Genomic DNA, 26,279 nt, shown 5'->3' with positions numbered 1-26,279 from the left:
AATATCAGGCCAGGTGATTACATTTTATATATATAAAAAATGGAGTTCATTTTCCCTTTTTTGTATACCACCTTTAAACTGAAGTGTAATTTTATGACCAAATTAAATGTTGGGGCTTGGGTTAGATTTGTGTTCCAGAGATAATTCTGGATGATTGGACAAAGGGGCGGCAGAGATGTGGGGTTAATCTATAACAATTGAACTAAAAAAAAATTATTTTTTATGCATTAACTGTTTAACTTTTTTTTCTTTATGGATTTTAATTTGTATTTGTATTTTGTATTTGTAAACTTTTCTATTCTCAGAATGATCCAAATGATTAATAAATTGTAAATGTTTTTTTTTGTCTGAGTTAATGAGTGTTGATATAGGAAGCTTGACAATTTCTGAATCAACAAAAAAAAATTGGTAAAAAAAGCTTCTTTTTAACTACATTTAAAAGGGAAAAAAATTAGGTTAGTATAAACTTAATGACTGATACAAGACCAACCATCTTTGTTTGATTTTTATAAAACAAAACAATTTTTCTCACCTAATGGATAATGATAATTGCTAACATTTGACACCAGAACAAAGTAACACAATACAGTACACTACTCAGCTGAGCAACTACTTACATAATTAATTAATTATAAAACCACAGAGATCTCGGTAGCTGTGGTTGTTAAGGCGTCGCACACAGTAAATGGTTCAGTACCTATGTCTGAGTGGTTTGGAGCCCACTATAATTTCTGAAATCCAGTTGCCATAGGTATCTGTGCCAGATCATTAGACGTATAAAACCTATGTTCATTTATATGATTTTATCACTCAATAAGCAGGGTCAAAACATAGTGTATCACGTATTTCATAAGCTGACAATTTTTTTTGACAGCCAAATTTGGATATATATATAAAAACTTGGCTACCCCTACATTGAAGCTAATGTATCAAGTATGTATAGAATAAAGCACTGTATAGTCTATGACTGATGTAAAATTTTTATACTTGATATGATATGATTTTAAGTATTTCATAGCATTGGTTTTATTTGTTACACTATATAGACTATATTCAAACATTTGCAAATATTAAACAATTTTTAAACATGTCAGTATTTAAATTTTTATTTCTAATATTTAAATGATGTATAGAATTTAGTAAAATATACTTAAAACATAATAAAAACTGTAATTAGAGTTGCTTGAAATATTATAATCTCGTTATTGTTCAAAATGTTGGAGGTGTCTCAGACTGAGATAAACCAAACAAAATCACAGTAAATGCAATTCATGAGATCTGAATAGGTACTTAAATAACCTAATAATATTTTAAAATTTTGATTATCTGATTTTATTTTGAATTTAATAATTATTTGCTCAAATGCTTATATTTGGGAATATTCACACACCCCTACCATCCTCTCTTCAATTCTATTTTATGTTCATGTAAATCAAATTTGTATATGTTCTTGCATTACTTGTGTACTTTAAAAGGGAGATTCGGATGCTTAAGCTATGCGCCCATGCATGGTCTTTCTTTTCTCAGCCGAGGTCAAAAACTGGTATGAGAAGCTAGTAAGAATGAATCGAACCTTGGAAGAGTGGGGCAAGGTTCAGTCTCAGTGGCTGTATCTCTTGCCGATATTTTCCTCCAAGGACATCATTGCCCAGATGCCTTCAGAGGCTGCCTTGTTTCAGGTAGGTTCCCTATGTTATTGGAACTCGTAGTGGAAAAAGCAAAAGAATATTAGAGTAGATGAGCACAGGCTAAAAGAGAGAGGGAAAGTTTTACATGAATTCGAAAAAAAAACACAGGTACATTTTTCATTGAAAACCTTCTAAAAAGCTTTGAAGGATATGTATGTGGTGCATAGGAACAGTGTGGCACTGATATTTTCATTATTCGTAATATCTTTTTAATTTATAATTGAAAATTGTGTTTGCAAGTCAAAAATTCCATGTCATTTACTTTCATGTCTATTTTTTTTAGCTGTGATATGTAATTTTGCAATGCATTATTGTACATGTTAGTAGTGTTCTAAGCATTAATCAAATAATATGTAACAATGAACAATTTAATAGTTTTTTCTGCCTTTGAATCTGCTAATAATATTCATAAGTTATTCTTATCCTCTCTACCTTTGCTCTTTATTTCATAAATACTCTTCTATTTCATCTGTAAAAAAAAGTGAGTGAGTCTTTCCTTCAGTACCTACTCACCAGTGATGGTAACAACTAACCTATCATATCACAAACTACGTATTAACACAACATATATTTTAATGCAACACTTATAAAATTATTTTAAATATATTATACATTATTATTTTACAATGTATTTATAACATATTATAAAAGCCACATGACAGTGCATGGCACTGTTCATGACTACTGTTAGCAGAACGAACAGTATACAGCTGTATCACCTATCTCTTTTTAAATTGTAGGGTTAATGACGTCTTGCAACTGTCGTGCTGTATAAACAACCATGATTTTCTTGTGTTTGTTGCATGTTGTGTTGTATTTCTTACGTAGTTTATAAGCTCGGCTATCAGTGGCGTGACGAGGTCAGGTGGTACCCGGTGCGGGAAATTTCTTGACCCCATTCCCTCCCCTTTCACAATGCCCCACTTTTCCTGAAATCGTTATTTAAAGAAGTAAAAATAAGATATGTCTCGTTCAAGTACAAACTGCAGAGACAGGCGTCGGTGGAAATAAACATCCCCTACCTTTCCCTCTTCATATGCTATCAACTGCACAGCGTTGAGTTCAGCCACATTTTGTTGCAATTGTTTACAGAAATAAAAAGTGTAAATGCGTATTGTACTGTCTTTTGAGGTTAGTTGATTGTCAGACAAAGTTATTCATTGAACTATTTTTGAATTTTTGCTTAAAAAAAATTGTGAACCCAATTTTTTTTTGGTCATTTAGTCATGTCCCTCAGTGATGACACGCACCGCACTTCGAATGCTTCTGCCAGCCTTAGGCGTGTAATGTTACGTGTTTCCACTGAAGCCTATGGTTTGCCCTTGTTTACAAAATGTCAGGAGGTAGACGGAGCCTACCAGAGGATAATGAATGCAGTCCATAAGGAGCCACATGTCGTCTTGACGGCTGGCACGGTAGGAATTCTGGAGCTGCTGATCGAGAGCGTGGAGAAACTTGAGACCATAAATGATGGAGTAAATGCCTACCTAGAGACGAAGAGGCTGTTCTTCCCAAGGTAAACTTCGTAATGTCAAATCGAGACTCAGACAACGAAAGGCGTGGTGCCAATTTCCCGGGGATGTACCTTCAGGCATCTGCTCCACTGTGTCCTGTTGCTTGCAGGTTCTTCTTCCTGTCGAACGACGAGATCTTGGAGATCCTCTCTGAGACGAAGGACCCGCTGAGGGTACAGCCCCACCTCAAGAAGTGTTTCGAGGGCATCAGCAAGCTGGGGTTTGATGATCAGCTCGACATATACTCCATGTTCAGCTCGGAGGGTGAGGAGGTGTCCCTGGTCAGCAACATATCCACCGTGGAGGCCCGCGGGAGTGTCGAGAAGTGGCTCGTGCAGGTAGAACACACACTGTACGGTTGACATTAATGCCACACCTTATGACATATGTTCTCTTCACTTTTTTTTTTTTTACTGATTTAATATTAGAACATTTTATTTGTTCCACTTAAATATTAATTATATTGGAAGGCAAGTGGTTCACAACTTGTAGCATTGCAGTATACATGCCTTTTCTATTATTAAAATGGTTACTAAGAACGGGTTAGGTTGCCAGTATATTTTATTCTGAATTTATAATTATTTAATAATCATGTTTCTTCTGTCATCCTTTCAACTTTGTTTTGATATTTATTTACCTAATATTATGTGTAATGAGTTTTTTCTATTATTTATTTAAATTTGAATATTGTATTATAATTATATATTACATTTTTATTAGAATGCAGATGTTGCATAATGGTTCTAGAACAAGGGACTGTGTCTGGGGTGATGTGTAGAAAGAGAGAGGCATAAGAGGCCTGTAAGTGCGAGTGAGAACGAAACGGTGATCCCCCAGTAAGAGAGAGACTGTAACGATATCTCGTCACTGCGTGGGAACTGGATGAGAACTACTCTCCCACGGTGTTGGAGAGAGAAGGAGAAAGTTAATCCCCTGTTTCTATCTGTGAAAATGGTTTTCAGTGTATATGTTCTGTGTTCTGATTGGCTTGCAATTGTTAGTATGAATGAAGAGTGTATGTGATTGGTCGGTGACTTATGTGACTGCCCTTCCTGCATGGAGGAACCAGTGCCATGATCTCGTCAGTCGTCTGTCGATCGCTACACAACGAGGGCGCGTTCGGTGGCTTCTCGCCAAATATGTAGGAGAATTATGGGATAGAAAATTTAACGTTGGTGGTCAGAGCCATGCCGAGTTTTAAGTTAACCTAACATTTTTATTTTCATTCGGCCATTTAATTAGAAATTGTGACCATCTTCGTCGGCATTTTGGTTCGTTGCGACTGTTTCGCCAGGTGCGGCCAGGTTTGGGGCCTCACTAGTTGTGTACTTCAAGTAACTTTTTACTGAAGGACTTAATCTACGCTTGTTTTTTTTCTGCTTAATTTTCATCGCCCGAGCAAAAAGCAATTATCGAAAATTGGATGGATGAGCTGAATGCGTGAGAAAAATATTGAAAGTGATTGGATTTGGTTGTTTCGTCTTTCGGACAATAAAAACTCTCAAATGATAAAGAAAGAAAATCTTTTTATTTCATTAAGTGAAGTGTAATAAACTATCTCAATTATAAAATTTTGTGTTGTTTAAAAATTAAAGTAACAAATCTTAAGTAGAGTGTTGATAAACCAAGCTTCAATTAACCGAGTTTCTGTTTTATCCAAGGTGACTTAAAGGGCCATTTCTGGTAAAGACAGTCGAAAACATTTGCTTGAGGACCTACAGTAGTATTATCTAACCATTGACGAAAGCCTTAATAAAATTAACCTCAATGATGCAATTTACTGGTTAAGCGAATCATTAAGTGACGCCAAATAATTAACACTAAAAAAATTGAACAGTTATATTCAGAAAAAATTATGACAATTTTTGAATTATTTCCTTGTTATCCGAGAATTTGCTTATCTGAGGCTCAATTAATCAAGAGACTACTTTACTTATATGGAAATGCAGCAATAATTAATTTAATATTATTCTAGCAAGTGTGGGAGGATGTAGAGGAGTAGAGGAGGGACAGTGAATAAAAGATAATCCTTCTATGGCATTCAAGGCTATGCCTCATCGAAGTGGTATTGTACCAAAGCTTCACTCTACATTGCAGCAGGAATCTTTAGGGTTGAGAAATAAAGTATGTATATGTACTTCAGGGGGCCGATCATGAGAGACCTGCTCCTATTGGCTCTAGAATCAAACAATAAAGAAAGGTCTTTCCTACCATTGGCTTCTGTGTCGGTCAATCATGTAGGGCCAATGGGATTGGCTGTGTGAAGAAGACCTTGCCAAGTATTTATGGTGACAGTCACTTACGTATTATTGTTTTATGACAAGTGATAATACTAAGGGCAATAATCCATCATACTTATCGTAGTGTAGTGTTTGACATAGAAAGCGGCAGATATAATCATTAAATCATCTTTTATTGAAGAATCCACAAATTTTCTTTGGTAATTAAGTGAAAAATTGGTGTCTCATTTACTTTGAACTTTATACATCATAGTCTTACAATCATAAATAGATTGTTTTCATTTGTTTGTGTGATTTTAAAAGCTAAAATTTGAGCTGGAAATAATGTATTTTTGTATTTTTTTTCATGTATTTCTGACAGGAATATGAATGTCTTTAATCTCGGGTTGGGTGTCACTTTGGCTGAGGATTCAATACTACTTAAAACTCGTAAATATGAATGCTACAGAGTTAAAGTAAATATACCTTAGTAGAGCAGACTTCGCTCGTGGTTGTTACGTATGGCTCACCCGGTTAACATTTTTAGTGATGACGTAATGAGCGTTGGTGGGGAGCATCGAATTGAAATCAGTGAGAGCTGTAAATCCAAAAGTAATTGACCAATTTGCTTGATTTAAACTTTAATTTTCTCATGTGTGAGCACTGAGTGGTGCTAGTGGAGTTAAATAACTAAAAAGTTACTAACTTTGGTTTTGAAGCCATTAATCGCAAAATGCCTGAGCAGAAACAAGCACAATTGCCCAAACAGAAGCAATTAAAAATACAGAGAATGTTTGTAATTATCAAATAAGGAAAAAAGTAGCAGATAGAAATGAGCTAGTGAGGCAAAACAAGCCCCTGAACGAGGCAAAATTTGTGTTCGAGAGAGCCTCAGTGGTCTACCTCATGAGAAGCAACGGGGAATGCAGAAAATTGTTTGGAAATGGTTGTGGATATGCTCTCTGTTTATAGTGATGTTGATATGTAGTCGGTTGAGCCAGTGGTTGTGAATGATTGGCCGAGTTTGTCATGATTTGGTTCACAATTTTTGGTGTAGCAATTTTTCTGGCGTGGCTGTTCTACCGTCAAGTAAGACGTTCATAAAATTAACGTCAAAAAATGAAGCAACATCAATTTTGTTAAATTATTTTATTTATTTCGTACACAACATTCCTGTTCAGCGCAATGGGAATTTATGAAACAAACCCCCTGGTGGCTGTAGTCCAAAATGCAGCATACTCAGATTATTTTTTAACTAAGAGACTAATTTTTATTTTATTTATTTACATTAGTATATACTATTGGAATTTTCAACAAATACTCCTAAATAAACATTATGTTTCTCAACATTTGTTTTGTTTTGTTTTATTTTATTTACTTACATGAAATACATTTCGCTGAAGTTTCGAAATTCATAAATAATTTTATATTGGGTTCAAAATTTGATTCCAACTTAAAATCACTGATTCGCAGATGCCTACTTCTAGCTCTCAGTTTATTTCTCAACCCTAAAAATGCTTGCTGCAATACAAAGCAAAACTTTGGTACAATATACTACTTCAACACGGCTCAACCTCAAAAGTCAATATAGTGACGTGTCCCAAGACGTCCCTCAGGAGTGGGGGTTAGGGGAGGAGTTTGGAACAGGCCCCGAAGGTCGCTGCCTGAGAGAGGATTGGAGCCGGCCACGAAGGTCGCTTCCTGGGAAGGAGGTGGAAGTAGTACAGAGTGAGTTACGAAGGTTGCTACATAAGGAAGGAGCTCTGATAAAATATGACTTCAAACTTATGCCTTTATCATGCACTTTCTCCCAGATTACTCTGGGAGAACTTTTCTCTTAATTTTGCTGTTGGCCATGGTCACATATACAAGAAGGTAGATTTCTTGTTGATATACCACATACATACAAAGGGGATGGGAACATAACACAGCAGCGAAGGTACATTAAACATGCGGTGATTGCCCTTCAAATTATATGTACATGCTGGGTGCGGAAGGCAATAAGAACAGTAGGTACTTCCTACTCCATTTGTCATGATCAGGCTTAACTTTAAGCGCGATCTATCGGTGTGTTGGCAAACTTCCCGAGTTTATAGTTATGCCATGTTGTGACTTTGGACAGCAGAACAACGTGGTGCCTGCCAGTACCGGACGAGGTCCAAATGACGGATGTGCCAGCAGCGGCAACGAGTGTGTCAGGCTGGCCTGTGATCCCGGCAGGTGGAGGAGCAGATGAAGCTCAGCGTGCGCCAGGAGATCGAGCTGAGCCACGAGGACTACCCCGCCGTGCCCCGCACGCAGTGGATGATGCGCTGGCCCGGGCAGGTGGTGCTGTGCGTGTCGATGATGTACTGGACAGCCGACGTGCACGGCAACCTCTCGGGCAGGGAGGCCGTGGCACAGCTCGGGCGCTACCACTCCCGGCTGATGGTGAGCCACTTACTGCACGCAGGGGCGCAACAACTAAGGGGGGGCAATATACCTTTTTATAAAGAATCATCGATCCCCTCTAGTGAAGAAGGGTGTCCGGGGGTCCTCCCCCGGGAAAATTTGTATTTCAAGGTGGAAAACTGTGCTATTTAAGCAGTTTTATTATCTAAAAATTGATTACACAGCACTTTTTTTTGCCCCTGTATGCCCCCACTTCAAGGTTTCAGAGGGGGGTGGGGGCAAATAACCCTTGCCCCCCCCCCCCTGTTGTTGCACCCCTGACTGCACATACCTAGGGATCCCACGGACAGTGAAAACCATTGGCGGATACAGGAATTTATTTCAACAGGGGATTTGAAAAAAGAGAATAAAATAATTTTTTGTATTAAAAAAAAAACTTGGTTACGTCAACAACAACAATTTGGAAAACATGCATGTTGAAATATTGCATATGTTATCACTGCATCCGCCACTGGGAAAAACTCAGGGAATTTGGAAGAAGTAGTAGTGTGGGAACATAGATATGTAGCCCTGGATCGTGAAATTAGAATGTGCTTGCAATTTGGCTAAAATATAATAAAAATAAAAATTTATTGGTAGGTAAGGGTTGAAAAGTTACAAATATTATCAGAAGACAGACCTATAGTTCATTCCAGATAATCTTTCAGGCAAGGACTTGTTAAAATATGTAACTTCTTGTCCAGAATTGTTGCTAACTGCTACAAGACTAGGCCAGGTAATGATTATCTTTAATTTTGTGCAGTTGATGCTATAAATGGCTGTCAAAAGTATATTTCAAAATATTCACATTAGGTGGAATGCACTATAGAGTACTAACAGAACTTTTTGTGTCGATAGAAATGATAAGGGATTCCTTTTCTTTTTGGCATTCCTGAGACAGAAGCAGTTAAAAAAGTGGCAACCTAGCTTTCATTATTAATTTAGTACTACCTAATGTGCTGTATGTATTTTTTGTACAGTGAAAAGTTTTTAACTGGGTGTATTTTGGCTTTCGACCTGGGCCGCCAGGTTGCATTACTGCGCTGCCAGTGTTCTCTCAAGAGTTTATTGTTACTGTTGGTTTTTTATTTCAGCACAGTGTTTCCTGTTTTCTTGCAGGTTATATTTTACATTGAACCAACCGTTTCACATTTGGTCTTGGCATTCCGGCAAAATCGCTGATCCGGCAAGGCAGTGGTTCCTAATGTCCCGAACTTTTAGACTGTAGTTCTATTGGATGGTGTCAGCCCAAAGTGGTATCGGTGCTTCATCTGGTTGTTTACGGCCATGCTGTCATGGTAGCAGGGGCACGCCTAGGGGGGGGGGGGGGGGGACGAGCTGGACCGGACCCCCCCCCCCCCCCCCAGGGCTAAAAATATTTTAATATTAAATTCATAAAATGAAAAAAATAAATATTTAGTATGATATTAAAATAAATTCAATGACACAAGCATAAATGTTTAATTAAACAGTATTTTTTAGATAGCCTTAATCAGCAATATTGAATACGTATTTTTCAAAAATTTTCCCGGGGGATGACCCCCAGGCCCCCCCCGGAAAGGCCCTGGCCTTCTGCCTGACCCCCCCCCCCCCCCCCCAGAGCAAAATCCTGGGCACGCCACTGCATGGTAGAGCATGAATTGAGCGCCGCGAGCGTTTCGACGCACCTTGGCCGGCCTCGTGCTTGCAGCACCAGCTGAGCGAGACGGTGTCGCTGGTGAGGGGCCACCTGAGCGCTCAGGCGCGCATCACGCTGGGAGCGCTGGTCGTCCTCGACGTGCACGCCAAGGACATAGTGGAGGAGCTGCACGCCAAGGGCGTCGACACGGCCGCCGACTTCAAGTGGCTGGCCCAGCTCAGGTGACCGCGCGGACCACATCCGCCGTTCGTCCTGCAGTCTCGGATGTTTCATGTTTGAAGTCATCCAGTTATTGGGTGGTCATTATAATATTTAATAGTCAGAATCAGTAATCTAAAACTTTGATCTCATCATGTTTTACCTACTATATTGTAACGATTTACTGCAGGTTCGTAAAGGATATCCCAGTTAAAGATTTTTTATCACACACACAGTTTTATGTATTTCCACTACTTATGTCACTTACAATTAATCTTCTAAGATGGCAAATAATTAACTACACTTAAAGAAATGTCTATTCCCCAGTCACTCGTTCCACACACCTCACAGGGCCGCACCTCTGGCGCAACTCTCGCCACAGCACCCCTCGTGGGTCTCCGCCGCGGGACTCCGTCGCCACACTCCGCCGCCGCCCGACGCACTTCCCCCTTCGCCGAGGATCCGCTCGACGCCTCGCTTGCAACTTCACTCGGGACTCCGCCGCGCCCACGACTCTATCGCCCGGAAACTCCGCCGCGGGAAAACTCCCGACTCCACTGAACTCACTCACTCCCTGCCCTGGAACCTTCGTCCAAGGACTTCGCCACTCTGCCGCACCCGCGGCACTATCGCCCGGAAACTCCGCCGCGGGAGAACTCCCGACTGAACACTCCGAACTCCACTATCTCTGACTGACTCGAAGGTCGGCCCAACCTCCTTATATAGTCCTTGGGTTCCCGTCCAGAACAATCAGGAATGTCTTCGAGATATCACGCGACCTTCGCCGTCGAAAATCCCAGAAACACGTCGTGAGTCCTGTTGAAGGACGCGGCGGCTGCTCAAAGAATGCCGATAAACGCAACAAGCATCGGGTTCCTACACAAAACGCGCCGATAAACATGTCTGAGTCCTTTTATTCCGCAGTGCGGCCTCTTTTAAGTAACTGGATCTGAGGCAGGTGCGCGCTGCGTAGGTCAGGATGTTGCGAGATAGTATGACACGAGATACCAGGGAGAGGATGCGGGTGGATTGGGGCGCAGACAGGCCATCGAGCGCGGTGACGCCAAGCACTGCAGCCAAGCGCGAATGTAACAATATCATAGTGCGATGGTTTTTACTAAATATGCTAAACCTAAAAGTAAGAGTTCCATTATAATGTTATAATTGCAAACTTGTATCAAGAGGATCTAAGATACGAATTTACAGCGTTGGAACAGCTTAGTTGCAAAACCCACATGCTCTGCCTGGTAACTGCATCACTTGAGCCATTTTAGATCGCAGGTGATTACTGCCTCCTGAACGTCCGCTTTGTTTGAAAAACTACACAATCTGCTTGTGAACTGCTTCACTTATGCCATGTTAGTCCACTCTTGTGTACAGCACGGGTAACAGGATTCTTTGCTCTCTGACAAATGGATTATGAACTACAGCCACAAAGTTCTTTTCCTTATAATTGCTGGTTTTTTTTTTTTTTTTTTTTCTGTTTCATAACAGGTCAGGCAAATCCTTTTACTGACAGAATGTGGCACCAGAAATGCTGTTAGTAAATATGGGAAAAAATTTACCAATTTAAATCATTTTTAATTTCAATGTGTTGTTTGAATTGTGATTTTTACCCCAAAAGTATTATTCATAATTTTCGTAATCAAAAAGTTTTGGGTTGCATTACATTCAGGTTTGCAGTATTTTAGGGTAAATACTGTAATCTAGTCAAATCAAGTATGGGCACAATTAATCGCCTATTTAGACTGCTAAATATCATCTAACACTTTCCTCTTAAAATTTAATATGACTTTTTTGACAGACTACAATACAAGGGGTAGTAGTAGTCCCTTGCTAACTGATATTTTTTCTTGAGCTTGAATTTAAAACATAATGACATCCACTTTAGTCCAAGTTTTTTCTAGCCATATTATGTAGGCTGGAGCTTGCTCGCCAGTTAAATATATCTGGTTATTAGATTGTTTCTAAATTGTACTAGTTAATAATCCTTTGTACACGAGATCCCAAACCATTCTACTGAACGTGCTCAACACAATAATTGCTGTTGGATTTCCTGCCGTGGCAGGTACTACTGGGAAGACGATGCGGTGGTGCAGATCATCAACGCGACGGTGCCGTACTTCTACGAGTACCTGGGCAACTCGCCGCGGCTGGTCATCACTCCGCTCACGGACCGCTGCTACCGCACGCTCATCAGCGCCTACCACCTGCACCTGAACGGGGCTCCCGAGGGCCCCGCGGGCACCGGCAAGACGGAGACCACCAAGGACCTGGCCAAGGCCATCGCGGTGCAGTGCATCGTGTTCAACTGCTCGGACGGGCTCGACTACAAAGCCATGGGCAAGGTTTGCTCATTTATATCAACTGTTTTTTTTTTATTATACAGTAAATTCCGTTATAATGTAAATTTATAACGGCGCCAAAAGTTTATGTTATAGCAAATTTTCGTTACAGCCAAAATTTAAAAAAAATCTTATTTTTGTAGCACTTTTAAAATATATTATTTTCTCGCTTGTTTTTACTATGGAAATTCACAACAAAAGTAAAGGAAATATACATAAAACTTACTAAAATAACATTTTTAAGTTATATCAGCACTTGCTGACTGAAATATGAGACAGCGTGGCCGTGATAAGGCCGTCACGCACATCGTGGCTAAGCGCACAGCTGTTTGTTTACATGGCGATGCAAGTGTGAGATGAGTTATGCTCATTTACGGGCTACAGTCGGCGTGATTCTAATTAAGTAATGCTCGCAGCGGGGCCCTGTATTGCTTTCGTTGCCACAAGGCAAGCTATGCTCGCTGTGGGGCCTCACCTTGTGCGGTGTTGCCAAAACGGCCACATCATGTGCGTTGTTTCATTTGCCGGACGTGTGGAATTGTGCGAAGCTGTTTTTCATTTATTAAGGAAATTGTAGATGTTTTCTCATTGTTTTAGAGCAAAATTACAGGTGTGTAATCTATCGCTATAGCGAAAATGAGCCCACGCTGCATTCGTTATTTCCTAAATTTTTATCCTATGCAGCATATGCAAAACTGATGGTGCTGATGGCAATTATCATTATAGCGGACTTTACGTTATAGACCTTATTTGCTACAACGGACTTTCACTGTAATACTACAGAGTGCTTGGTGAGCATGTTTGGTAATGTGTCACGCTCATTTGGCAAGACAAAATTAAAGCTGAGTTCTGTTACCTCTTTAGAACTGTTGTCAAATAATTTTGCTTCACACTATTAAAATACAGTTACGTGTTTTTTTTATGAGATGGCAGCAAATTTTCACAAGAATACATTTTGCTTTCTTAAGATCAAAGCAGCTAAGAATAAACCAAGTTCGACCAAAGTAGCCTACGTACAAAATCTGCTGAGCAGTGCTGTGGAGTTTGTATACTTTTTAAATGAACTAATGCACCACTGTTATATCACTTTTAGCAAGTAAATACTTTCTTTTAGAGAAACTAATGATAAAATGTGTGATTGATCTTAAAGTCGATATAGTTTTTTGTTTGAGTTAAAAATGGTAGATTGACTCTCGAAAGGAAAAATGTTCGATTATTAGGTGTGTGCATTACTCGAAATTGCAAATATTCGTGCGAATCAAATATTTGATTTGATTCACATTCGAAACCATATTAGGTATTTGAAAATTTCACATATTCGAAAGGTTTTGAATGTATTAAAATATAACTTTTGTTTGACAAAACGTGTGAAACAATAATATGTCGAACCTCGAGAAATCATTTTCCCGAGAGACTTAATGGAAGAAAAAAAACTGTAAGCGGACCTTTACTCACATCAAATTTTAGGTTAGGTAAATGGGCATACTGAGAACAATTAAAGCCAATGTAGCATGAAAATTATCATTAATGCTTACGATTTTACTGCAAACTTTACGTGATGTGTAGCATAATTAATTTATTATATCCGATTGTCCTTAGCACAATTTTTGGGCGAGCCATGTGCCATATGAAAGTGTAAAACTATTTAAAACAATGCCAGCGCATCAGCTTTCATAAATAACCCTTAAAAACTAATGCACACATACTCTTTGGTCACCATTCTATTAATTTTACTAATACAAATCTAGAGAATTTTTTTTTTAAGATAGAAAAGTAAACACAGCTGCCATCATGGCTACAGCAAAAAAGAAAACGTGTCCGTTTGTGGTTTTGGTCAGCAGAGCAGCCCATGGCCAGAGAATTGTGTTGCTAGAATTGCTTCAGCGCAATCGCTTTTTAAACTACCGAAAATGTTACGTAAATAATTAGATAAAATTAAGAAGACACGATAAACAAAATTCATTAAAAATTATTTTGCCTTGACACATTGATTCGAAAAGACTCTGAGAACGGAATATTGACCCTGCTTACGAGCAGTTGTAATAAACAACTTGTAATGTTGCAGAACCCTGCCCTCCTAATTAAATAATTTTTCTTTTAAACTATTTTTATGCATGTAAATATTTCTTAAAGTCTTTCTAATGATATTTTACCGTTTGTTATATATTTTATGGTTGATATTTTTTACTTGCTATGTTTTGAAGAAGATTTTTTGTATTTTATTAGACAATTTTAATAACTACTATTTTTTATGTAATTGTTCACAAATGAGCCGCTGTACTAGATTTTTACGTGTTTAGGCCTACTTATTCAGGTTTTTCTCAATAAGTTTAATTTTGTAAAGTAATTCGTATTATAATTATTGTTCTTAAATTTTATTAACGTGTTGTAATATAATTATAAATCACGGGACTGTGTGTGGGCTGGTGTGATGGTTAGAAAGAGAGGCATGAGAGGCCTGTAAGTGGGAGTGAGAAAGGAACAGTGCTTCCCCGCCAACCGAGATAAAGACGGTAATTCCCCCCCTGCGTGGGAACTGAGTGATAACTGCTGTCTCACGGTGTGGGAGAGAGACCGAGAATGGAAGTCCCCGATTTCGATGTGAAATTGAAAAGAGATAGATCAGGGGAAGCCCAGTGTTCTGTGTGTAAAAGGTTTTCTCATGTATTGTAACTCGTTCTGTGATTGGCTTGCATCTGTAAGAGTGAATGAGCGTGCGTGTGATTGGTCGGTGAGGTCATGTGACGTCTACTCCCTGCGTGGAGGAGAGTGTGGCAGGACTTTACCAGTCGTCTGTCGAACGCTGGACGAGTAGGTCGCGTTCGGTGGCTTCTCACTAAATTATAATGTAATGTACTAATAGAAATTTCACGTTGGTGGTCGGAGTCAGGCCTATCATTAAATCAACCTAATTTTTTATATATTTCGTTTCGGATATAACTTAATTAGAAATTGCGGCCACCTTCGTAGGCGTTTTGGCTCGGAGCGAGATTCGTTTTCGCTGGGTGCGGCCCTGTTCCAGGTCGCACCATCTTCGTGTACTTGCAGTAAAACATTACTGAAGGACTTAACCGACGTTATTTTATCAATTTTCATCGCCCGGGCTGCGAGGATTTCTCGTCAGGTGAATGTACGAATGAAACGAGTGAATGAACCACTGAAAGTGTTCTGGATTGTTCTGTGCATCCTAATTTGAAGGAATAAAACAAACACTACAATCGACGCTTGAAAATCTTTTTATTTTTGTTATTAACGAACCGTTATAAACTCTTCGATATATACAGGAAAGCACCAGTACAACGAACTTCAGTTAAACAAACACTTCACTTAACCGAACTCATTGTTTGGTCCCGCCAAAAACGTATATAATAACCTTGAATTTTATTTCATCTTAACGAATTTTACGACGGTCCGTTTTTTCCTGAAACAAAAATATTCACTTGAACGAACAACCTTGAGGCAATTTTTGAAAAAAATTACGATCCAAAAACTTGTACTTTATTTTTAATTTTCTTATTCAAACGTAACAGCGTGTACGTAAACAAAAACAATAACGGAACTAGTGTGTGTGCGCATGTACTGTCGAAATGAGTAGATTAATTCTCGTGTTTTGAAATAACAATGGAATGGTATTACGTCCGTTGTACGATACAACTAGTACATATTCTCGGACTTTTCGTTTTTTTGGCTACTTACATCACGATAATTTTTGTACGGTACTTTGGCTAACCTGTGTTGTTTTAATTTATTTTTTGAAGTCATTTTTTTCACCATAGTGTTTTTGTCGTGTCTACAAACGTGAAATTTTTTTTCCTTTTTTCAATAGTGTTGTGATCTTCGATCTTCAGTGCCGGTTGTAGAAATGAAGCGTGTGACAGTGTATCTGGGGTAGAAAAAAAAGAACGCAATTCTTCAAAACTTTCGACCTAAGACCTAACTATTCAAAAGAATGGCCATGCTTGTTGTCTTCAAATGTTTTGGAACACCACACGTTTTGTAATGTATGTACGTGTGACTTTTCTATTGCACGTGGTGGAAGGGATGACTGTAGAGGGCACATTGAATTAAAGAAACATGCGGAACATTTTATAGTCATGACGAGCAATAAATCCATATCGTAGTTTTTTCGCTACATCTGAAGAAAGGAAAGTAACGAACGCATAGTTATTGTTTACAAGTTCTTTTGTTTGTCTTCTGTTGTTTGTTTATCAGACAGTTCTTATCCAACCAGGATAAAAGAAGCAAATAAAAAGACAATTGTTCAAAAGTATAACTTTGAATACTTCGAATTGAAGGTTGAAAATTTCCTGTAAAATTATTGATATTTCTTACATATTCAGATGATTGTATTGTTCAATTAGTTTTTTTTCTTCGATTCATTAATTTTCATTGTATTCATAGGCCTACATTTTTCATTTTTTTTTTTGCATATTATTGTCTTTGTTTTATCTTGGGTGTGTCATAATTCCTTAGGAAATATTTATTGAGCATGATTTACGCGTACCTTTTTCATATAATTGTCATTACTGATGGGTGTGATTTGAGGTTGGCAGCTCTGCCTACAATGTGTCTCCTGACCATAGACAAAGCATCAATGTGAACAGGTTCTTCAAGCGGCCATAGACTAATGACTGAAATACTGAACCTTAGTACACTTAAGGTGTTTCATGTGTTTATCGGTATACATATTTATAACAATGCTTATGTTTCAGTATAAAGAACTTCAGTATAACAAACTCAACTATTTTTTGGTCCCTTCATGTTCTTTATAGTGAAGCTTTCCTGTAGATTGGTAATCGCTTGACTGTTTATTGCGGAAAATAAAGCGATACATCGAAGATCTGTTTACTTTCATAAACTTTTTTTGCAGTTTTTAATTTTCAGAAGAAGAAGTGAAGTTCAGAACATTGTTTTTCTGCTTCTGGGAACATTGTCACTTCCAAGAGGCAATGCCTGGATCCAGAACATGTAAAGAAATTGGTCTTTTTGCACTGCAATTTACGTAATGTGGATGGCAAGGTGTAGGCTTGGTTTTTGATAAAGACATTTCTATATCACTGACTGTGTTTTATTACTAAACCATTAGAAGAGACATAAAAATTTACATGTTACTTGAGTAATAAAAATGTATATAAAGCTAAAGAACATTCCTCTTTTAAACAACAATTTATAATATGCCAAATTTTGACTGTAATTATTCAGATTTATACTTAGAACTTAATTAGAAAATATTCGCAAATTATTCGCTATTCGCAAATATTTGCAATTATTTGATTCACATTTGATTTGCATTGAAAAAGTCACATTCGCACAGCCCTATCGATTATGTGACTACTTTTATGAGGAAGTAAAAATTATGTAGTACACACTTGAAGCATGTTTGTTGCAGTTCTTCAAGGGCCTGGCCTCGTCCGGGGCGTGGTCCTGCTTCGACGAGTTCAACCGCATCGACGTGGAGGTGCTGTCGGTGGTCGCGCAGCAGATCCTGTGCATCATCCAGGCCGTGCAGGCCGGCGTCAAGACGTTCGTGTTCGAGGGCACGGAGCTGGTGCTGAACCCGGCCTGCTACGTCTGCATCACCATGAACCCGGGCTACGCCGGTCGCTCCGAGCTGCCCGACAACCTCAAGGTATGGTATAACTTGTCCAGATGGCATTCTGCCAGAGGCAAGTGACATCGCGGGACATTGTTATGAGGGCAGAAAAATGTACGTAAAGAAACTTAATCTAACGTTATTTATTGTTTTCAAAAGTTTTAGTTGATCTTAACAAGCGTCTTGACTAACCGAACTTCCGTATTATCAGAGTCGACCTAATGCACCATTAAAAGCATAGATTGTGTGAGAAGCTAGAAAATGATCTAAAAATGCCATATTCTGGTTGGGCGAATCATGGAGTGACATGAAAGATTCCACACGGATGAAAATGTGGAAAAAACATCACCTCGAAAAATGATACCAGTGGGCCAAATGAAAACCGGGACTAATTTTTTATCCATCTGAGAAAATTCTAACACTTTATATCTTTCACCCTATCTGAAAAATCAAAAAGTGCTACTGTAAGAGTTGGTGTACAGAGACAGAGGAATTTATTTAGAGAAAATAATTTGTACAGATTAATTGATTCAGTTTTGTTTATAGATTACTTATATGTTTAATATTATTAATACTTGCAACTAAAAAAATTATTGTTTGCAGGTGCTGTTCCGCACAGTGGCAATGATGGTTCCTGATTACGCCTTGATCGGCGAGATCTCTCTCTATTCCTACGGCTTTGTGGATGCCAGAAATCTATCTGTCAAAATCGTGACCACATACAGATTATGCTCGGAGCAACTGTCATCTCAATGCCACTATGACTATGGTAGGTTTCTCTGTTCAACGTGACAGCAACAAACTTGTTCAGTTTCAATGTGAAACAAATTTTACCATTCTGTGGTGTTCGCACATACTAAATACCTATGTAATTGACAAACCGTCTTTTTTCCTATGGAGAACCACGTTAACATTTTGACATAAACTTTGCATACTTTTGTTTAGGTAACAAAAAAATTATACAGAATGATGACTATAATCGTATAAATTAAATTAGTAGTGCAGTTTAAGTAGCTAACATATCTTGATAGGAAATTTATGGTGCTCAGCTACATATATTTTCTTACACTCTTAGATGATTTTCAACAAAACAATTCATTGTATAAAAGTATTTTGTGTATGTTCTGAGTTTGCCTTCTCATCAGTTAAGTGTCATACTTTACGAGTGCATGTACATTTTTTAGAAAAATGTTTCAGGAGCTGTGCAATGTTATTGTTTAATCTCACTTTATATATTTATTTGTCAAGTTTGAAGAAATATCTATTGCCATATCATGTGCTTGTGATATCTGTGTTGGACATGTTTACACCTATTCCTGTTTTAGCAAAATGGAATTGGCAGATGCATCAACACATAATTGTGCAGTGTTATCCAGTAAACATTGCAGTTTCTCGGACAACGAAACACCATTCTTTTAGTGTTGGGTATTCTGGGTGTAACTATTGAAGCATACTAATGCGAAAAATTAAAAATTTCAAATTTGGTTTACATAAATATCCACAGAAGTTTAAAATTATGGGAGAGCCATGATTACAATAGGCTTCAGTGAACTTAAGTGTTGAGTCTGCACCATAGGGGTTGAGATTATATCCATGACTTTCGCCTCATGTCTGTTACCTCAGTGATCATTGCCACTGAAAACTAACATAGAAAGATCCTAAATCTTTTGTCACACCTGTAGTCTTTGTGGAAATGTATTTTTTATCGTCTGTCCACCCGGACCAGTATTCAAGCTGTGTCATTGCTAAATGCGTTGGCCATTTACGCCTCACGGGAATGGCAAGGAACGTTCACACCCTTTGCTCGTGACAACTGCGACAACTGTATCACTGCGAGGGGCCACAGTGGTTGATGGGCCGGATCGCTCAACTGCCTTCGAGGCAATCCAGGTTCTGTTGCTGGGCGAGTTGAAACCAGATTTCTCAAAAGTGGTGATAAGCGGCACATGTTCCAGTGAGCCTGCGAGTAATCTTGAGAGTTCCCCTGATTCTCCCGCCCATTTATTCCATTGGAGCTCATTCTCACATCACCCCTCATCATCTCAATGACAGCAGTGGCGTAGTCAGGATTTGTGCATGGGGGGTGTTAAGAAGCATGCCCCTCCCCCCTCCCCCTATTAAAGCGGAGGGTCCGGGGGTCCTCCCCCGGGAAAATTTGGATTTTAAGGTGTTAAATAGTGCTATTTTAGCAGTTTTCGGTTTTCGGTACTTAAATTTAAATATTGTAATCGAAAATATTTTATTAATTTTAATATGAAATTTGTTTGAGTGATTAATAAGAAATTAATTAATGATTTGGTGCTAAGGGGTTGGGGGGGGGGGTTTGAACCCCTAAAACCCCCCCTGGCTACGCCCCTGAATGACAGAGGTGTGGATAAGATGTAAGCCCTGAGCGAGTGACCGATCCACCGCTGCGACCGCTCTCGCGCAGGCATGAGGGCCGTGAAGACGGTGCTGGCGGCCGCCGGCAACATGAAGCTCAAGTTCCCGGACGAGAAGGAGGACATCCTCCTGCTGCGCTCCATCGTGGACGTGAACCTGCCCAAGTTCCTCAGCCACGACGTCCCTCTCTTCGAGGGCATCATCTCCGACCTGTTTCCTGGCACCAAGCTGCCCACCATCTCGTATGACCTCCTCATGGGTGCCATGCTGGAGGTGAACTGCTCACTTACACACTTTTCTTTACTCGCATATATGATTCAGTTCTAGCAGTTTCATGCCTCCACAGCAAAACAATTTAATGTTTGTAGTTTAATGAATGAATGAATGAATGAATGAATGACCGAACGAATGAATTATCAATTAATGAATGACCAATTGAAAGAATTATATTTAGGGCTACTGTGAACCCAAAATTTGCATAGAAATCTTAATAAGTTTTGCTCATTGTCTGTGAACACGTTAAAATCTACTGACTGAATTTTCTTATAAAACAAAACTTTTGTTTTGTGGACTATGTAGCATGAAATTGGAAAATTAGCAATTTTTTAAATCTTTTATTTAAGTATAAGAAATAGTTCTTCAACATATTTTCTCCAGCTACCTGCAAGTACTTTTTTGAAGAAGTCAGATCAGTGTAGAGTACAGAAGATTTAGCTCCTTACAAGGTGGGATATTTCTGGTAGTTCATGCACCAAAAACCCAGCTTAGGATGAACTGCCATGAATCTAACTAGACGATTGTTTAAATTTTTTTGAGTTAGTAAAAAAATTAATACAAAGAACAAGAGATTATTATTTTTGTATGGGGCTCTAGTGCCGTCATAATTGGTCGAAACAAACCATCTAGAAATAATACACAATGGAAATATAAGTTACTGGGAGTGCTGAACACCTATAAGACTCTACATAGGGACTTTTGATTTTTTTTTTTTTTAATTTAAAAATTAAACTATTTGTGTAATAAATTAGATAAAATTTTTTATATATAATTTGTAATATCACTCACAAAAATGTTGATACTATTGAACATTTATTTTTGTATGGCAGCAGGGTTTCTCTGCATTTCTCAAACAAGAAAATTAGGTAGTTGGATTTTATGTTTAAGTTGTGATTCTGCATTATAAAACTATTTCTCCTGATATCATAAATAATGTTCCATAAATCAGTTCAGCTTAGTAATCATGTGAGCGTGAGCCAATGTTTGCTAGTGCAGGCACATCCACAGCTTTTGACTTGACTGCATTTCAGATATGCGCTGAATTGAAAATCCAGCCTGTGGAGACATTCAGACTGAAAGTTATCCAGACGTACGAGATGATGATCGTCAGGCATGGCTTCATGCTGGTGGGCCTGCCACTGTCAGGGAAGTCTTCTGCACTCAAGGTATATGCCCGAGGAATTTAATTTTTCAATGCACACAAGCATTGCTATATGATTAAATAAATAAAAGAATATATTAGACTAATGACTAATAATACAGAACTTAATTTTAAACTGTTAGGTTTCAGAGTATATTGTCATTTTTGCATTGAAGAAACAATTTATGAAATATAACATCAAAGTGTTTGATGGGTCATATGTATTCCCATTTCAGATATAAGTTGATGTAAAATGCAAAAATTTTACATATTTAATATCTTGGAATGGCACCAGAGGAAAAAAAATATTACTCTAAATTCTCTTCATCCCTATTTTTTTATTCTAAAAAAGCATAATCTAGTTTTTCATGCAAACACCAGCATGTGTGACACAAACAGATTATAGCTGGAGTCACAATGCCACAATGGACGTGACACGACAAATCAGATTACACATTGTACATCGTTCATGCACGACAGATTTAATAGTGTAGGGTTACAAGACTATGACAACATAACACAGCGAACTCTGAAATGGCTATCAACAAAATTTCTCATGCCAAATGCATCTATAAAATGTACTATAGAATGCGCTAAAAACAGTGTAGGCCGTAAAGGAATCCTGTTGATAGCTGAAGTGCAGAACAAAGTAACATTTAGTCGTATCTTGCTAAAAATTAAAAAAACTTAATAAACAGTTGAAGGCACATTTAAGCCCCTCTAAAGTCAGGAACACTTAAATGGGAGCGTACTATGGAAAATTTCAAAATTAGCGCGAGCAGTCTTAGCAGTCAGCATCATTACCATTCTAATTAGGATGCACCTTGCTTTCTGCAGGTACAGGGGTGTTTAAAATTTCACGCACTGTCCACTTCAACACATTCATGCGAAATGGTGCGGCACTGAAGGGGCGCATTTAGGATGCAATGCCAATGAATGCTCAAGATAAAATTTGCCCATGAACGTCATTGCATTGTGCAAAAAGTCGAATTCAATTTGACAACTAATGTTACGTAATCTAGGTGAGCTAAAAATCGCCGGATGGCTGGCGGGACAGGGGTGACCCCGATACCTTACTTGTAAACTGGCCAGAGACTGGCTGGAGATGGACAGTCGGCTGGCAAAGGCAGCCTCTGGCAGGTTTGGCTGTTGGTCGCCCAGTAGGTTTGTAGCGAGCTGCATAGTCCATGTCTCCTTTGTTCCTACCTCGCAAGACGTCCTTCCTCGTAGGCCAACAACAAAACAGTTCCTCTCGTTGGTGGTGCTCACTTCCTCGATGCCTCGGGCCACAATTCCAAGGCCGCACAAGGCCACGGAACAAAGCACCGACCTCACTATAATTACGAAACATTAACCTACATAACATCCAAAGTCTGTCATGCTGTAATGGAACTGAATAAATTTAAAATGAACATCCCACTAAGACAATAAAATTAACAAAAAATATACCAGAAGGCGGAGCACTTCTCAAAGTGAAATTTGTTTTTTTTTTTACCTAGTAGGTAATGATTTTTGAAGTTTAGTTTTGTAAGGTTTCCATTTTGCTTTCCATCGTATGGCATGATATGACCAAATTAGAAGATTCTAATTCTTACTGGCTGTCAAGGCGCATGTTTCATCATGTTGATATCACTGCAATCTTGTCTTTCATTGGCTGTTAAGCATATCGGGCCTGTTGTGTCATGTATGTTGTGGCACAGTGACTCCAGCTTAAGAAGTTTTCCATAAAATTATAATGCTTATATATTTCTTTATTTTTGTTTGTAGTGAACTTACCACAGTAGCAGCAGTTATAAAACCTGAAAATAAACCTATTGTTTACTAGTTAAAAATACCATATTCAGTGTCGCCTTACCTGGAATTCAGACCCATAACACATGACACCAGGTTTAAGTCAGTTACACCGTGAAATATGGCGCTTCTTATTGTGTTTGTTTGCAGGTGCTAGCAGGCACGCTGACGAGAATGCATGAGAGGGGGCATGGTGAACAGGCTGCAGAATACCAAATAATCAACCCCAAATCAATAACAATGGGACAATTGTACGGGCAGTTTGACCCAGTCTCTTACGAGTGGAGCGATGGTGTTGTGGCTAAAGCTTTCAGGTCAGTAGGTTATATTAATTGGCATTTTCTTAAGTTTCTTGTATTTTTAAAGTTATTCTCAAATTTTATAGGGGTATGTGTATGTCACATAGAGAGATTTGCATGACTCTTTGGATCATATGTTTTATTTTATATTGTTCCAAGTGGGTTTAAATAAACAATAAAATAACACTTTAAATAAAATAAATAAATTGGAATCTATGAAGAGTTGCCTTAAAGTTTTATTAGGGGAAACGGCAGCTCTTTTAAAAACTTGCTTGGCGTAATCGTGTAAGAGGTTGTATTTACGCCTTAAAGTTAATCTTAAAAGTATAGGTTCAGCATTCAGTACAGGATATCTGGTGAAAAATTTTATCGATGGAGTCGGATAAAAATTAATTAACACTATTTCAAAACCAAATAAACATTAATTTTACAGACTCTTGAAATTTTTAAAACATAACAGATTAAAACTAAACCTCTAAGTCAGAATCCCAAAAATTAACCTTAAGTCACGTCTTATGTAATTATATGTTACAACAAACAGAGAGAGCTTCACCAAACTCCAGCCCTTCTGACGCATTATTTTAGAAGATCTTAAATCATAATTTCTATTACACTTCAGATAAGACAGTAGTGTACTCACATTTATCTGGAAGATGAACATTTCCCAATCCAAAACTTTAAAACTTACATTTGGGCATTGGGCCTCTTTGCTCTTGAAAACAGAATGAACTTTACATCGTTAACTCTTCTCACTTACTTCTCAATTAATCGATAGGTTTCCTCCTTGGATGAGCCTAAAATGATTCTCGCAGACTAGGGGACGTATTACCACTGGGAAGGGGCATAGCTTCCACCCTCTCCCTAGAGTGAGCCCCGAACAACCATTCCCGGTCACTTAAAAACCGTTCGTGTTCCGTTCTAGAACGTTTCAGCCCGCCCCACGCAAATTTCGTAACCCAAGCTCGGGCCAGCTGAGTTGGTGCTCCTGTCGCGAGTGAGCGTGAGCATTACGTGCACTACTTGCACCAAAACGTGACCTGAAAACTTCAGCACAAGCGACGCCGGGCAGACGCACCATTGTTGTAACACAGCACTTGGAAATGTAGTTGCGCTAGCAAAACAATCGCCAGTGCAGGCTGCCGTGCCACAACTACTGAGTTGCCTCACCGTTGCTGCAACACCCACTCAAGAGTCCGAACCAAGGCACACTGAAATTACAATAAGATGGTACTGAAAAATTCTGAACCATGACAGTATGGTAGATCAGTCCATATAACAACTGAACAGAAAATGAAAAGTGGTGATGACAGAAATATTGTATGATTTTGGGGTTTTTCAACAACAAGAAATATGACATTTACATGTAATGTAAAAAAATAAAAAATTAATCATATTTAAATAATTTGTAAATCATTAACTATATAGTTTCAGCATTATTAACTGTGAAATACATTTCACTCTACTGATTTTAACACTTTTGAAAGAAAGTGGCAAAAAACTTTAAAATTTAAAAAGTTTGTAGCATTAACCAATTTAAATAATGACTTGGTAAAAAAAACATAAATAAATGAAAAATAACAGATTATAGTATCACTATATTCAAGTGGTTCACCACAGAGTGATGAAGAGAGATAATTTCACACCAACAAGTTTATATCACAACTGAAATGCCTTTTGTTTTATTAAATAAGTAGAATTTATTTATCTTATTAAAAATTTTCAATTATAGAAGTAGCAATTAGACTTATGCTATGATAAGCACTTGTTCCACGATATGCGAAAGTAAGGGAAGAAGACATTAAAAATTGTTCAAAATTATCACTTCAGGGCTTAGTGAAGCAATACTATTGTGCTGCATTTTTTGTTATGCTGGAAACAAGAATAAGTTTTCTCTTTAAAAATGCAATTTATTTCATTTAGTGTTGTGAAAATTTGTATACACATTCCAGTAGTGTAAGGGTATATATTTTTTTTTTTAGTATGTTGTGTATGTACTTTATTGTTTAGTTTTATCGTTCAAGTTAATTTTATTTTGTTTATTGTTTAAGTGGATTATTGAAGTTTTAAGTTTCACTTTTGATGTGACTAGTGGCCATGCAAAAAGTTAAATAGTTTTGTATAAAAATAATTTACTAACAGCAAATAATACAAAAAAATATATTCAGGATTTTAACTCATTGAAAAAAATAATGTAAAAAATAACATGTTTTATGTACAGAAAATAATTAGGAATTTTTCTATTGTTTCTGTTTTAAAACATAATTTTTTTTTTTGAAAAAGTAAAAAAATAAATATAAAGTTTGAACACAAATTTTTGTTAAATAAGTCATAACCTAAGGGTTAAACATACAGAAAATATTTTTTTTCCTCCACACCTAACAGGGGTTCAAGAAAAATTTATGTAAAATAGATAATACACTTAAATTAAAGAGAGGAATATACATAGAACTATAATACATAAGTGTAAAATAAAACAAAAATCTGGTAATACATTTTCTTGAAACACAAAATTTCAAGTTTTGAGAATGGTTTTGTTTAAATAGCTGATAAAACAAAAAAAAAAAAAACATTTAATCAGTTTTAATTATGTATAATTACAGATAATGTGTAACAAATAAAAATTATGTGTAGTTAATGTTGGAAAAAAAAATCCAAATTTATCATTAATATCTTCTTAGCTACATACATGATATATTTTTTCATAAAAAAAATTTTTGTGAATGAATTTTGAATGAATTTCATTTGTTGTATCTACTGTAATGAA

General features: G+C 37.7%; 1 protein-coding gene across 7 annotated transcripts in view; it reads left to right on the top strand.

The window, feature by feature from the left end:
• LOC134533915 (dynein axonemal heavy chain 7) overlaps positions 1 to 26,279 on the top strand; it is a 139,982-nt gene that overhangs the window by 38,966 nt on the left and 74,737 nt on the right. For all 7 annotated transcript variants that reach the window (XM_063371704.1, XM_063371705.1, XM_063371706.1 and 4 more), the window contains 11 exons: positions 1,528 to 1,679; positions 3,029 to 3,204; positions 3,312 to 3,540; positions 7,642 to 7,851; positions 9,542 to 9,711; positions 11,757 to 12,036; positions 17,423 to 17,662; positions 18,230 to 18,395; positions 20,058 to 20,281; positions 21,316 to 21,450; positions 23,367 to 23,530. In XM_063371704.1, coding sequence (XP_063227774.1) covers positions 1,528 to 1,679; positions 3,029 to 3,204; positions 3,312 to 3,540; positions 7,642 to 7,851; positions 9,542 to 9,711; positions 11,757 to 12,036; positions 17,423 to 17,662; positions 18,230 to 18,395; positions 20,058 to 20,281; positions 21,316 to 21,450; positions 23,367 to 23,530 — 2,146 coding nt within the window. The remainder of the gene's footprint in view (positions 1 to 1,527; positions 1,680 to 3,028; positions 3,205 to 3,311; positions 3,541 to 7,641; positions 7,852 to 9,541; positions 9,712 to 11,756; positions 12,037 to 17,422; positions 17,663 to 18,229; positions 18,396 to 20,057; positions 20,282 to 21,315; positions 21,451 to 23,366; positions 23,531 to 26,279) is intronic.

The sequence above is a fragment of the Bacillus rossius genome, chromosome 7, assembly GCF_032445375.1.
Source record: "Bacillus rossius redtenbacheri isolate Brsri chromosome 7, Brsri_v3, whole genome shotgun sequence".
NCBI lineage: Eukaryota > Metazoa > Arthropoda > Insecta > Phasmatodea > Bacillidae > Bacillus > Bacillus rossius.
The sequence above is the reverse complement of the archived record's forward strand: the minus strand, read 5'-3'. Positions and strand labels throughout refer to the sequence as shown.